The sequence below is a fragment of the Leopardus geoffroyi genome, chromosome C2 (assembly GCF_018350155.1).
Source record: "Leopardus geoffroyi isolate Oge1 chromosome C2, O.geoffroyi_Oge1_pat1.0, whole genome shotgun sequence".
NCBI classification, from domain to species: domain Eukaryota; kingdom Metazoa; phylum Chordata; class Mammalia; order Carnivora; family Felidae; genus Leopardus; species Leopardus geoffroyi.
In genome coordinates, this window is record NC_059333.1 from 54,824,277 (window position 1) to 54,839,879 (window position 15,603).

General features: G+C 41.5%; 1 protein-coding gene across 15 annotated transcripts in view; it reads left to right on the forward strand.

Moving 5' to 3' along the window:
* Positions 1-15,603, forward strand: part of BBX (BBX high mobility group box domain containing) — a 289,196-nt gene that overhangs the window by 264,252 nt on the left and 9,341 nt on the right. For 11 of the 15 annotated variants that reach the window (XM_045501896.1, XM_045501903.1, XM_045501902.1 and 8 more), the window contains 4 exons: positions 36-125; positions 1,480-1,539; positions 8,999-9,196; positions 11,581-11,767. In XM_045501896.1, coding sequence (XP_045357852.1) covers positions 36-125; positions 1,480-1,539; positions 8,999-9,196; positions 11,581-11,767 — 535 coding nt within the window. The remainder of the gene's footprint in view (positions 1-35; positions 126-1,479; positions 1,540-8,998; positions 9,197-11,580; positions 11,768-15,603) is intronic. The other 4 variants (XM_045501910.1, XM_045501911.1, XM_045501908.1 and 1 more) reach the window with 3 other exon arrangements.

Genomic DNA, 15,603 nt, shown 5'->3' on the forward strand with positions numbered 1-15,603 from the left:
AATTTAAAATATATTTATATTAATATTGTCTGTAGGTCCTTTCCAGTCTCAGAAAAAGAACTTATTCCACAAAATTGTCAGCAAATATAAGCACAAAAAGGAGAAGCCTAATGTTCCGGAAAAAGGTATTGGTGCCTTCCATCCTCCATCAAGGTTTCTTGGCCACCTCCATTGTGAACCATCTTTGAGTAACGCTTCTGTGCACCACCTTTGCCTTTTCCTCCCCTTGGCTTGCTTCAGTGTCATCGGCTCCTAATGCAGGCATATTCATTATTTCTAGACTCCACAGCTAATTGCAAAGAGAGATCTCCTTCACTTGGGTTCCTACTCAAATCCCGTAATGTCTCTATTTTCAGCGTTCCATATGAATCCTAAAATTGCTTTGTTTTCATCCGTATTTGGTGCATTTTGTAACTTAGTCTTCTTGAGCTCTTATCCACTTATTTTCTTTGACTTTTCTTGTTTTTCTCATGTTTGGCAGCCATCAAAGCAGGACCACGTTTTCCTATCTCCTGAAACCTTAAGAGTTCCCTATTCATATGAAAGTGCCACCATTTCTGTACTCTCTCTGACCCTTGAGGATTCTTATCTAGGAGGATTCCACTCCTAAGTCGTAACCTATCTTTTTCCAATCTATATTACTTCGTTTGCCAGACTCTTCCCACCCCCTTCAGTCACATAACTTATTTCCAGAGGGCACTAGAGACGCATTGCCCTCCACCATCTCTTCACTCTGAGCATCTATCTTATTGTTATGATTTTGATGGGCCCTTGAACCTCTTCAAGGCTCATCTGAAGATTTCTGCCTTCTCATAGTTCAGGACTCCTATTCTTTCACACAAAAGACAAATGTTGCCATCTGGTTCAGTACAGCCACGTGGCCTGGAAGTTAGGCTTTCTTTAGCATCGCCCTGCATGTTACTTTCGTGACTATGAGCCTACTCATCCGATGCCCATTTGCATTCTACTTGCATGGCCACTTGTGAAGCCTTTTATGTTTCTGGAATGAGGCTTAAAATGCACCTGTCTTCCATGTGTAGACATATGTGCCTCCGTGTTCCTATGTGTAACCTTTTACTTAATTTGGGTTTTATTTTCACCTCCACTCTAGCCTCTTAGTTTTGTACGTTACTGTTTTTTTCTCTGCTTCCAGTAGAGAAACATCACTTTTCAGGTAAAAATGTTGGCTTTTATCATTCCCTTTGAACTGATCTTCAGTTATCTTTGTTAAAGTCATAGAAATTATCCAGCAGTGTGATTTCATAAAAGGCGAATTTGTTTATTTTTAATCCATTTCCTGTATAGCCTGATTATTTTAGTTGGCAAATGTCATTTTGAAAATTAAATAGTTAAAATAAAACTCTGCTTCATTTGTGTGATAATGTGTCCTATATAAGCTCTTAAGTGTAGTCTTATTTTTATAGTGTATGTGTCTATCCTGGGAATAGAGTTTCACTTTCTTTCTCTCGTTGTTTTTAGGAAGTGGGGATAAATGGTCAAACAAGCAACTCTTCTTGGATGCCATTCACCCTACAGAAGGTAAAAGAAGCAATACCCTTTGTATCATTTCGGGTAGTCTGTTTTGGAAAGGTTTAAAAAGGCATAATTTATATAGGCTCAGCCAACAGCACTATACCTGAGGGCTCATAATTGTGTTGTTTTAAATTTTCAAATCAACTGACAGATTTTTGACCCTGCTAAGGGTCAGGCAGTGTGTCCTGTGGAGCTTAATTTGTCAAGGGGGGCACTTAAAACTTTGAACCACATTCACCAGAAATTAGAGTTTCCCATAATTAAATATATTCAATATTGCATTCATGTTGCAGGCAGGTGCTTACAGGAGTCAGAATAGAGCCAGCATAGGTTTTCCTGGTTGGCTGGACGTGGGCATGTCAGCAGTGTTCCTGTCCTGAACTTTGCCCAGCCCACCTCTCAGTACCCCTAAATATGTTCTAATGAATGCTCCAGAGGCTTATGGATAGCCAAGGAAAGTTCCATGTTGATTAACATAACGTTACAGTTCCTAGGTGCAGATTTTACTTCAAAATTTCCCACAGCCCTATTTACTTGTGATGTGTACCTAATTTCTGTTAAATATTGAACCCTCTGGTGAGTACTCATTTCTGTGATGTGTAGGTAGCTGTCCTCTTCTTCCCATTGATTCCTCTTTTTTTTTTTTTCCATTGTAGCCATTTTTAAGGAGCTGAACGTTTTGGTAGCGCTTAATCAGGAGTCGCTTCATTTAAAACCTAGAAGCAATCTTAAAGCTCGTTAAGTCCAACCTCTTTGATTTACTTATGACCAGAAAGGGGAACTTAATGAAGAAGTCCACATCTCTTGATTCCTAGATACATTCTCATTTGTATCCTGAAAGAGAGAAGAGAATTAAAATGCACATTTGGGGCGCCTGGGTGGCGCAGTCGGTTAAGCGACCGACTTCAGCCAGGTCACGATCTCGCGGTCCGTGAGTTCGAGCCCCGCGTCAGGCTCTGGGCTGATGGCTCAGAGCCTGGAGCCTGTTTCCGATTCTGTGTCTCCCTCTCTCTCTGCCCCTCCCCCGTTCATGCTGTGTCTCTCTCTGTCCCAAAAATAAATAAAAAAAAAACGTTGAAAAAAAAAATGCACAATTGGCCCAAGTCATTTATCAAAAACACTCATATGTTAAAGATATTTCTCAAAAATATTCAAACTTGGGTTTATAACAAACATGAAATTGTTTGTATTCGGTAGGCACAGCTCACATGAGCCAGATGTCTGCTTTTATGTCCTTGCACTTTTACAAAAACTGCCAGCAGTGTATCTGTTCTCTGACCTGTTACCTCACATTCACCACCTCTCCAGAGTATTGTTTGTGCTCTTAGCTGGCACAGTCAAATGTGAATTGTTGTGCTGGTCTCAGCATTAAATGCTAACATCCAAAATGTGATATATATTAGCTCTTGTGTATTTTAAAGATATATTCTGCTCACACTTGGTAAATGTAAGGCACTGAGGAACAGTCAAAGAAGTCTAAGAGGCACTTAAGGCCATATTACTCTTTACTTGGAATGATACTGTTCTAAATGTTTTCTTTTTTAAAGAATGAAACCGTGTCTCATGTAGAACATGGTATCATAGCACGTGCATTGTGGTAGAAAGAATGAATCAGATTGGAATCAGGAGACCTGGGTGTTAGTCTTAGATCTGCCACTACTGAGCAGTTTTCAGCAGGACAAATTGTGTTTAACCTCACTAGGTTCACTCTCCGTATGGGTACCAAGTGTGTGTGTGATGCGTGTGTTTAGGGCTGGGGTGAATGATGAGGGGTAGTAATACATCAACCTCAGATGTCCTTTCCCCACTCCTCCTTGCATTATTACCATGGTATGAAGTGGGTTGATGAAAGTTACCTTATTCTGCAGCCCTAATTCTGCCCTATAGGGGGCAGAAAAGTAAGTCAATTTCAGTCTTCTAGGCAGTCCCAAGGGTTTAGTGGGAATAGAGCTATTATTGGTGCTATTATATTTATCATTAATGTATATGAATACATCATAAACTTGGAAGAATATGCACTGAAAATTGCTTGGCATGGAGTGCATATTCATTTTATGTGGCCAGGAAAAAAGGAATCCGTTTGTGTATCAGAAATTACCAGTAATTTAAAGTGACCTTTTTTGGCTATTTATTTTCATACCTTCCCCTGTATTTCCTTGTTCAGGTGGTGACTGTGTACTTTGTGAATTATCTAGGCCCTTTACTTCATCCTCTTTCACCTATGGTCATACCATTGCTTGTTAAAACTTTACCTTGGGAGAGTACAAATACATAAGGACGTAAGATGAAACTGTTAATTGGGAGAATTTTAATACATGTTGGCCATCCTAGGCAGAGGTTAGACAGGAGTTGTTCATAGCTGATGCCTATACTAGTTCATTCAACTGAGGGCACGCAGCTGTGAGCTGTTCCAGACTTTGGTTCAGAGGGGATGACTTAAAGTTTACTATGCTTTCTTGGCATCATGCTGAGTATAACTTTTTTCCCAAAATTCATTTTTTCCCCAAAATATCAGAAATCTTTAGGTGCTTAGAAATCACATCTGCCGTTTAAATGCTAAGCCTATAATCTGTTTTAAGCATTTTCCCCTATGCTTTTAAAATTCAAAATCACCAAGCCATTTCTTGAAACTTTTGCAGATCATAAAAAAAGATTGCCTATCAGCCTAGAATTAAAGGTTAACTTTTCAGATAAACCAGGGTGACTTGTATCTGCCACTGTGTTTATCTTTCTACCAAGTTATGGTGTCCAATGCTCATGCTTAAGCTGGAGGTTTCTAACTGTCATAATAATGATGATGATAATTAATACTTAATACTACTTTATAGTTTCCGGAGGGCTTTCACAATAGTTTTTCTAAAACTAATCTTGGCAGGAGACCCAGTGAATTCAGGAGGGCTTATTAGCCCCAAATACGTGATAAAGAAATGAAGCCTGACCAACATAAGCGGAAAAGGAAGAAACCAGCACTCTTTCCACTAAAGTACATTGGCAGCTTACAGTTTGGGATTTTCAGGCATACCTGAGCCCCTCATTTGGCTCAGATGATGCTATTATAAATGGCATCTTAAAAGGAAGAAAATAAAACAACTCGAACCTTAGACTAAAAATCTCAAGATTAGTTCCCTTTGCAGTATATGAGTATGATTACAGAGGAGAAAAAGTATTTAGAGTTAAATTTTCAAACATGATCCACAACACTCAGACGAACCTTGATCTCTTTTCTCAAGTTCAAAAGAGTTGCTATGTAACTCCAGCAAGGTCTCCTGGGATCTTAGATAAGGCTCATTCATTTGATTCTTTTTTCTGTGTTCCATTCAGCATCTGACTACATTTTCAACTCAAGGGAGGCCAACCAAAGGCAGTGAGATTCCAGATTTGGCTATAATAATTTCAATGCAAGTGTGATCCCCCTCGTTGGAATGTGAATTCATGACTCTGGAGCACTCTGGTGGACTCCTGAGGTTCAGTACAAGCACAGTGCTGCTATCTCAAAAAATTTACCCCACATTTTGGGAGCAGAGTTTGGAAAACAAGACAGTCTCTTATTGCCACATTCCTCATGTTGCTCCAGGAGTGAGCTCACATTATCTCTCTCAGATGATACGCTCCAAGTATGTTAATGATTATCGTGGAGTGTAAAAACTAGCCCTGTGGACTTGCTTTGCAGTGCTTGGGTAGGTTTGTGTGTTCAATTACAAGCCGAAAGAGAAATGACTAATTTGTTTTTAGAGGACAAAAGCCTTTCTTTTCTCACATTTCCATTAGTCTGGCAGAAAGGACAAAAAAGGAACTGGCTTGCTGTTCCTTGGTGCTCAGCTTCAGGCTGTTTTTCTCTCTGAGCTTTTTCCATTTCCTGTCTCTCACCACCAGGCCTTCCTTTGCTTTGCTAACGTTGCTGGGCTCAGATGTACTGTCGTGTCCCACACAACCACTTCTTTGACTTAGCCTTACCTGCCTTCCCCAATTCTTCTTCTTAGGATAGGGTTCTTTCTGAGTGCTGACCCTGAAGGGTATCATTGGTCCTGGCCTCCAGACAGCACAGGATGTTTTGCGGATAGGTAGCTCGTGGGTCAAAACATGGGGCAGACTCACCCTTATTCCCTTTTCCAAATTCTAACAAGATCTCATCACCTACCTCTTCAAATGTGGATGATCTGCAGGCCCCATGATTGCTTCCTGGTCTGGCATTAAGTTTAGAGGAGACAATATCTAGAAAGGTGACATTGCCTCCTTTTTGGGGATTTTTGAGAATCTTAGGTGTATTCTCACATTTTGCCTCTTCCAGTTGGCCTGCAACCTGATTCACTCCTTTTCTGTGTCCTAGTACACCAACCTCTGGGACTTTGATTGTTTGTGTCTCTTGGCCAGTCTCCCTTCAATGCCCCCGGCATCTTGTCTGCTGGTTTCTGAGTTTCCCCAGGTCCCAGTCTGCTTTTAGGCCTTACTCTACCTCCCTTTTGCAATCCCTTTGTAGCCATCCCCTTGGCTTCTTACTGTGTTTTTACCAATTCATCTGGAATATATAGGAAATGGAGCAACTACTGAAAAGAAATGAAACCATTTGAAGGTTTACCACAAGCAAGAGAACTAACTGTCCTTATCAAGGGTGTACTTATCCCTCACCTTAAGATTCTGGAGCTGGCTGGAGGCTGCCTAAGCCCCTGATTCTGGGTAGCACATGAAAAGAAATTTGGGGCTGATGGATCCTTTAGAGCTCATCTAGACCAACCTCCATCTGTACATGAAGAAACTGAGACCCATGGTTCTGCAGTTAATAAATTAAAAAATCAAGAGTAGAATCCAGGTCTTTGTGTAGAAATTAGCTCATCTTTTCCTAAACCACTTGGTCTTTTCTTTGACCTCCTGGATTCCTTCTTTCTGTAAGCAGTTCTTCTGATGTAATTCACCCTTCATCTTTGTAACCCTGCTACATCCTTATTTCCACAAGTTCTAGATTTTCCTAGGAAGGAGAAGAGGGAAGAGGTTAGTGCTTTTTCTGGAAGGGCCGTCTATAATGTTGTGATCATACTGGAGGGGTGATTAACATTCCCCCCTCTAACTGGAAGGGACAACTGATGGATCTGGATAAGAAACTAGATAAAGTTTGAAGCTTGTGAATATCTAATAGAGGCTATTTATGCTCATTGTAAACTCAGATTGTAGCTTCTTTATACCTATAGGAGGCTTTGAATTTCAAGGCTAATGAAGAGTCGTGGAATATTTCTTCCTTGGAGCATTCTAACCAAATTATGTTTTATTTTGCTGGCAGCTTTTATTGAAGTTTAAACTAAAAAAAAAAAAAAAAAATCTTAAGATACATAACAGCACTGGCCTATGGTAAGCTAAATATCAAAGTATAAATACACCAAGACTGTTTCCTGGGTACAGATCTATAATGTAAAAGGAGCCTTTTTCCTAATTTTTGATTACTTGCTTGAAAAGATATTTGGGAGCAATGCCAAATAGTTTCTTGTTAATAACTATTATCTTAAGCCAGTTCCCCACATAGCCATCTATTATGCTATATTGAGGTAAGGCCAAGCCACAAATCATAGTATGATTTCTGCCTTATATCCTTTATTTTGATGTAATTAAAATGATTTCCCACTTGTTTTGGAGTGGGAAACCTGGAATCAATCTCTTGAGGGCAAAGATCTTACAAATTCATAGCTCTCCTTTCTCCGGGATGTACCTAACCTCATTAAAGACCTAGATGAAAATTGTTAAGTGAAGCCTATGCAAGTGTTTATGCCAGCATGTGCATTTTTTCACATCCTGAATCATTCTCATTCTGCTCTCCTCCTCTTCTTTTAGCTTTCTTTCCCTCCTGTGCCCTACATACTGTTGTATTTCCAAGGTCTACCTCCAGATCCACCTGCTGACCAGCACCTTCAGTTTTCTCCTCCAGTTCAGTTTGCACCAAGCATGTCATGTCAGACCTTGACTTCCAGAGCCACACTCCCCTCTTTGTCAGAAACTGTTTCTGTGCCTGTCTTAAGAGATTGGATGGCTTTAAAGTGGAAAGATGCCTCCCTTCCCTGCTTAAAAGCCCTTAGACCACTGGAATTTAAAAACAGTAAAGAAAGTTCCAATCGCTAAACTGGACTACATGTATATATTCTTAAAAGCTGTACTCCTATTTACATTTACTTGTCTTTTATTTTATTTTTTTAGTTTATTTATTTATTTTGAGAGAGACAGACCACACAAGTGAAGGAAAGTCAGAGAGGGAGACAGAGAATCCCAAGCAGGCTCCGTGCCACTAGTGCAGAGTCTGACACAGGGCTTGAACTCACAAAACCAAGGGTCAGACACTTAACTGACTGAGCCACCCAGGCGCCCCTACTTGTCTCACTGTTAAACTGGGAGCGAGGAGAATGAACTCCTGAAGAAATGAGGATATAAGAAGGGATACAGGCACCCCCAGCCTGGCCGAGCTGGGAGCAAGTGTGCTTCTCACTCTTGACACAGTGACGCTTAGGTACAAGAGTGTGCTGCTGAGTGACTTACTGGGATTACAGTTAGAATCTGGAGAAGCTAAAGTAAACCTTCCCAGGAGCCCTGCTGCCCTGTGGTACTTCGTTAAGTTATCTCACTGAGCACTTTCCCTGCTTCTAGAATTCAGTGACAGAGTGTTTCATTACATGCTAGCATCACCAGTGTCTGTCACGTCCTTCCTGAGCATTCTATATGGGTAAAAGAAGGTCAGGCCTCACAGTTTCTTTTCTGATCAGCCCAGCCCGGTGATGGAAAGGAAATGTCCCAATGATAACTGTGAATTTAAGAAGCACATATCTGGGGAGCCCAAGTGGCTCAGTCAGTTAAGCGTCTGACTTTTGATTTTGGCTCAGGTCATGATCTCGTGGTTTGTGAGATCGAGCCCCGTGTCAGGCTCTGCGCTGACAGTGCAGATCCTGCTTGGGATTCTCTCCCCACTCCTCCCCCACGTTCTCTCCCTCAAAATAAATAAATAAACTTAAAAATAAAAAAGAAGCACATATTTAATTAATCTCAGTGTCCTCAGAAGAAGAGAAACTTGTTTATCATCTTCTCCAGACTAGGTGGCCAAAGGACTCTCAAATAGGGACCCCGACCACATGTAGAAATTACAGTCTGTTGGGACACAATTCACTCAGATTCACATATGCTATCTTTCCCACCAACCTGCGAGATCCAAACTCTTAGAAAATGTTGTTCTGATGGCCTCTTGGTTCAGTATTCTGTTAAAAGAGAGAGAGGGCATCTTAATCCTGTGTACTTAATTTATCAAAGCAAACATAAATAAGTATTTTGGTTGAAAATCACGGGCAGTGTTTTATTTCTTTTTCTCATCAGTACTTTGAAAACTCTTAGGTTCTCCATTCAGATAGCTCGGACATTGAGAAATGTTTCTTTCCAAGAGCAATGTTGATGTCTTGTGTTTTTGTGTGTAATCATATATGATCTGTCTGTCCTATTTCAGCCATATTTTCAGAAGACAAAAACACCACAGAGCCTGCTCATAAGGTTAAAAATGCCCTATCCATTCCCAACACTCCAGAGCCAACAACAACTCAAGAACCCTTGGTGGGCAGCCAAAAGAGAAAAGCAAGGAAAACCAAGATCACTCACCTTGTCAGGACAGCAGATGGCCGGGTGTCACCAGCAGGAGGTACTTTGGGTAAGAAGAGGGAGCCTTAAATGAGAGATAACCAGAGCAAGCCGGTGACTGTCATGGCCCCATTGGCCAGCAAATGATGATAAGCCAAGTATGGGTCCTCATTGGAAAAGGGGTCTGTTCTGTGGGTTTGGTCATAGTAACATTTTCTTTCTCTGGATCTCCTTGAGAGCTAGTTTTCCACAGACTCCCAAATGTACAAAATGTGCACATTTTAAAATCACAGCTCTTTTTCCAAAAGCATTCTTAGAAAAGAAAGGTAATTTTTAGGACTGTGTGTTTCTCCTTCTCTTTCTCAGCATGCACAAAAATAGTCTTCATTAAGTAAATTCCCAGAGATCCTAGACTTTTAAAAATACTAGCTGAATCAGTGTTTCGTCCTGGTTCATTGTTTAAGTCACTACAAACCATATTATCAAATATTTCAACCAATGGATTAAGGAGTCTTAGAAAGCATCCAGTCCTTCCTCTAAAGCTGACTCAGACCACTGAGGGAGCCTGAGAATGCTCCTGGATATCTTGAGTTCTCTGGGCTAATCTTGAACTAGATCTGAACTTACTGTGAGTTTCTCCATGTTCAGTAATGGCCTGTGGTCTATTGCTGTTTCTCATGGCCTCCATGGCAGCAGAATTGCCAGAGGGACCCAAGTTAAGGAATGGAGTCAGAGAGTGACACTGAGCAATCCCCTCAGATCTTGAGGTGTCATTAGTGATCTTAGCTGTTATTGCCTTTTTTCTGCCTTTCAGCACCCCCAACATCTCATTCCATCAGCTTTGAGTTATCCCTTCCCCTTCCCTAATCCAGTTTCCAGAAAAAGGACACAGGTCCATAATGAATTCTATAAATAGAAAAAAAAACGTTTAGAGCAAAGGAAAAACAAGAGTGAAAGACAAACCAAGAAACAGACTTAACTATTAGAGAACAGACTCATGGTTACCAGAGGGAGGTGGGTGGGGGGATGGATGAAACAGGTGATGGGGAGTAAAGAGTACAGTTATCGTGATGAAAAACTAATAAAATGTCTAAAAAAATGTTTAAATGAGTATTTTTTGAGAGGGATATTTTAAAATACCTGATTAAGGTTAATGTAATTGCAAATAAAGATTCATTGCTGAAATAGAATAGGAGGACAATTAGTGAGTTTTGTGCACATTTTCTTGTGTTTAGCATATGCAGATTGTTAGGGCAGTAAAGCACATTAAATACCCCCATTTATGTAAGAGATGAAGATCAGAGACGTAGGGTTTGGTTTTTGAATACAGTGGACTACTTAGGTAGAAGATAAGGACTAGAATCTATTTTTCCTGATATTTAGTCAGGCAGGCCCGTTGCCCCTTCCCTTTCCACTCTGGGTTCTGTTCTGTGATTTTGATTTTTTTTTTTAATGTTTGTTTATTTTTGAGAGAGAGAGACAGAGAGCAAGTGGGAAAGAGGCCGAGAGAGAGGAAGACACAGAATCTGAAGCAGGCTCCAGGCTCTGAGCTGTCAGCACAGAGCCTGAAACGGGGCTCGAACCCAGGAACCCCTGAGCTGAAGTCGGATGCTTAATTGACTGAGCCAGGTGCCCCTGTGATTTTGATTTTATAAGTTGTTATAGCCTCATTTTCACTTACAGAAAGAGTGGAAGAACGTAGAAAATATTACCTTCATGTAGAAAAGCACATAGTACTGCCATGTCCTAATATAGGACATTTATGTTCTTTATCAGTTGCTTTCTATTTTTAAAATGTTTTAAAAACCATGATAAAGATTCCTCCTCCTTTATAATGGCCATGTAATCTAGAGAGTATACTCCTTCCCTGCAGGTAGATTTTCATAGCATTTAGCACCTCTTTGTAAATACCAGGGGACCCTTTGTCATCTTTCCAGTAGGTCTTCAGAACACAAATAACAACTTGGGATCTCACTGGGATTAGTTCAGTGCTGGTGATCCTAAGTGTTGGTGTCACAGCGTACCGAGTGTCCAAGTTGCCATTGCAGGGCATCCTACGGCTTCATCAGAAACGTTTGCTCACTTGGGTTTTAGGGGCTTTGTACAGCATCCACAGGCCCCTTTGCAGAAGTCCCATAGGTTTTATTTTGGCCAAAGCCCCTTTTTCCCTCTCACTCTGAGACTGACCTGTTCTTTGACCTTGAATAAAACTCAGCTTCTCTTCCACCTAGCTTCAGGGCATAGCACTGTCCATAGTTGCAACTGAGCTTAATAAAAGAGTTTTGTTACCTTGGGAGCAGAAAATCCTTGATAAAAGCCTTGGTATTCGATGGATGACAAAAGTGAACAAAGAATATTAGCTCATTTCACATGGTCTGCACAGAGTTTTCTCTGTGTCCCTCCTCTGGAGAGAACATGGTGATCCTCCTGTGATCAATTTCCCTGTCGTTACAGATGACAAACCAAAGGAACAACTGCAGAGGAGTCTCCCTAAAGTGACCGAGTCCGGCTGCGGTGACGACTGCTCACACAACATTGAGGCCGCGGAGACGCGGAGCAGCACTCCGGAGATGCCAGCCGTGTCTGCGTTCTTCAGTCTCGCCGCGCTGGCTGAAGTGGCCGCCATGGAGAATGTACACAGGTGAGTGGTGTGCTCCCCCAGGATTTGGGGGGTCCTGTTCATCCTCACTCCTGGGCACGGAAGAGGGATGGAGAGAGCAACGTGGAAGCCAAATCACTCTCTCTGATGTGATTTGTGGCCTTTTTCACAATGCTTTGGGGTTCACGAGACTTGGTTCAAAAGCAAGTTATGTGACATGTTCCAAAAGCGTATGTCCTAATTAGCAGTGTGGGAAAATATAAGATAATATAGTCAGCCAGGTATTGCATTTTAAATATACTATCCTGTAGCTAAACTTCATTTCCATAAAAACCTGAAAGAGCAGAGAAGCAATATTCTCTAATCATTAAGTTGGAGCTTCGAGGTCAGGCTTCAGAGCTGGGTCTGAGCCCTACATCCTTCACCTGTAAATTGCAAGGTCTTGAGCAAGATCGATCATTCACCTCTCTATCCTTCAGTTTTGCTTCTATAAAATGGGTGTAAGTGACACTCATATCATAGAGATGTTATGTGGAATGAACTAATGTCCCAGTGCTGGTACATGGTAAATGCCCTGGTTAACGATGGTGTTGGCAGCAGTCATGATGGGAGTGGAAGAAAACTGTGGTCAGGAAAAAGCGTCTTGGCATCTGACTCATGGACGGCAGAAGGTCTGGATTTTTCTTTAACTGTCAGTTTGCTACAAAGTCATTTCTCTCGGTCTCGGTTTTCTCATCTTCCATGGAGCATAATGATAGCCCCAAAGAATCACAGAGCTGTAAGGATCACGTGAGATCATAAATCTGAAAGGCTTTTGAACTCAGTAAAGCCTCACAGAAAGTATATTAAAGTTCTACGTGTATAATTGGGACTCTACTATTTAATGGATCCTTTGGGAAAGCAAAAATAGCCATTTGTAAATTTGGGTATTTCGTACTTTTATTCAAAGTGGATTACCCACAGGTGAGCTACTTTCCCAGACTTCCGTCTTCAGTACAAAAGTTTTAAATCTAGCACAATTTCCATACCCTCCTGTTGGGCTGCACTGTCCCTTTCCACATCCAGGTTCAGGAGACCCTTTACCTGTCATGTTACAGTTCTAGTGCTTCCTCACAGATAGCCTCTAGATAGTTCCAAGAAGTCAAATTCCTTTTCCTGTGTGTACTGTAAGTGCCTAACGGCAAGAGAATGCTGACAGACCTTGTTAAAATCTGCTCAAATCTCTGAAGGAGATCATGCACAGATAATTCTCCACTCATACAGAGGACAGACTCCTACACGTGTGAGAAGAATAAAATGCATGCCCGCATGTTACTAAGTGTCCCCATAAATTTCAGATAAAAGGCAATGTAAAAATTCGGAGAGGATCATAATGCAGGGCTCAGCAAGGTCTACCACACAGTCACCCGGTGCTGCCGCCAGCATCCCCTTCCAGACACAACTGTGGTCACACCCTGGCTCTGTCAACCAACCTTCCGTGACTTCCAGTTTGCAACAGCAGAAAGACTCACCAGACCTTCCCACTCTCCTCTCTGCCCTGCGATCACGTGGGATCAGTCGCTGCCACCTGGATAAGCCGGGTTCTTGCCTGTGTGCCTCCCTGTCTCCGCGAACTCCTGGTTCTCCTTCCGTCGCTAGTCCTGTTTTCTGCTCTGTGTCTCCCTCCTGAAGTCCCTGCATACTTTCTATACATGCTCTCTGAGACCAGCTGCCACACTGGGCTGTAATTATTCCTTGATATGTCTGTCTCTTGAATTTTGAAAGCAGAGCGCTGGTTTTAATCCTCACATCCCCAGCTTCCTTAGTTCCTGCTACATCAATGGATGAATGAAAAAATGAATGGGTGAATGAATAGATGAGATGTTCTTAAAGTATGACCACCTACGTTCACTAGCAAGCATAGAAAAAAGATTCTTTTTTTTAAATCTCCCATTAGACAGAACAATATTGCATACTAGAATCTTACTATCAATCTCATAAATGGTTAGTGTTCTTAAATTTTTTTTTTTTTTTTCAGCGTTTATTTATTTTTGGGACAGAGAGAGACAGAGCATGAACGGAGGAGGGGCAGAGAGAGAGGGAGACACAGAATCGGAAACAGGCTCCAGGCTCTGAGCCATCAGCCCAGAGCCTGACGCGGGGCTCGAACTCACGGACCGCGAGATCGTGACCTGGCTGAAGTCGGACGCTTAACCGACTGCGCCACCCAGGCGCCCCTAGTGTTCTTAATATCTACAAAAACAGATCCCCCTTAAGGGCCCTTACCTGTTAAAGCAGAACCTCCAGACTGCCATCTACCTGCAGGCTTAATGTACTTTTACCTGGGTTGCACACCCATTGACTATTGTTTTCGCATCACCTAGGTTCATAATTTTGAGGGTGATGAGCAGAGTTGGGGTGGAAACATATTACCTGCATTCTTTCCAGGGAAAATCATAATGTTAGGTTCAGAAACCTGACATAGAAAGGCAGTTTTGCAAAATGCAGGAAATAGGAAGTTGGAATGAACCTTCGTTGAGAGCCTGTTTGTTTACTAGGACTTCCATAAGGGGAAAGCTCATTAAACTGAGTCCTAAAATGAGCCCTGCCGGGTGGGTCTTTCTGATCCCTTTTTAACGAAACTGCAGACCATTAACTTGCCAAGAACCCACATCCAAACTGAGTTAAGATTTGAACTAAGGTCTTTGAACTCCGGTGTCTTTGCCTTTGCTCAGACATGCTGCTTAAGCAATCATCTGTCATGTCCTAGAAAGTCACGAAGAGTCTCACCGACCCTTATGCTGGGAACAGCAGCATCCGTTATTTGTAGCCATTCTGGGCTCCCCCCTCCTTTGCTTTTGTTTTCTAATTAAACTGGGCTTTCACCCTAGTTGCTCTCTGTCCCTGTTGCTCTTTTTTTTATACTGTACTTTTCATCTTTCACTTTTTTTTTCTTCTTCTGTTTCCTTTTTTCAATACTTAATTAAAATTCTTTTAGCTTTTGTAATATTGTTACATATTCAGTCGTAAAGGTAAAAAAATGGCATTTTAATTTCATCTTTCTTGAACAAAGAGTTGAACATATTGAACAGTTGGTGCTTACAGCATCCCCACATGACTGAACAGATTAATCCAGAGGTTTGATTATGGCACATGTTTTGTTTTTCTGAAATCCTAGTATCTGAGGCTAAGTGATTATTGGATTCTGAAATCCCCAAATGTTGTAATTTATCTACATTATTTTTGTGTGTGTGCATCAAGAGAAAGAAACTTGGATTTAGTTGTAAAAAAAAGGTATAATTTGAATTTCTAAAAAGCTGCTTTTGTTCCGTGTCATCTGAAGAAGATACGATGTGGAAAGGGTCAGGCCACTGGAAGCCTTGCTGCTGCATCACAGATTTTCAGCCCAGCGCTGTGCAACACAGACCACTGTAGGCCAGAGCAGTGAGCGCATCTTTGGTAGGCCTGTTGGGGAATGTCAGGGAGGTGCCCAAACCTGTCTTTTTAGAATGAGAAGCTCTGTGGAAATTAACCAAGAATTTGAAGGGTTCTCTTACAACTGTGAAGTAAATTTTTTCCTACTCATTAAACAAAAGCAGAATAAAAAATCGGCTAAGTTTGGTGTAGTTCAATCCAAATGATGCTTATTTATATGAATTTTCTTGTCTAGAGTTCTGTCTCTGCACGTGTTGATTTTACCCAAATTGTGCGGGTTTTCTCACACTCTAAAGACGAGTCACTGCCTGCCTTCTTCCCTTGCACTCTTGCTCTCCATGTGCCTGTGAGACTTTTCTTTAGTTAGGAGGGTTTCAGGGTTTTCATTCATTTGTGTTAGGGTCACAGGCCTCTGGTCTCCAGCCATTGCTTTAATTACACTTAAGTTTTAATATTACAGGCAC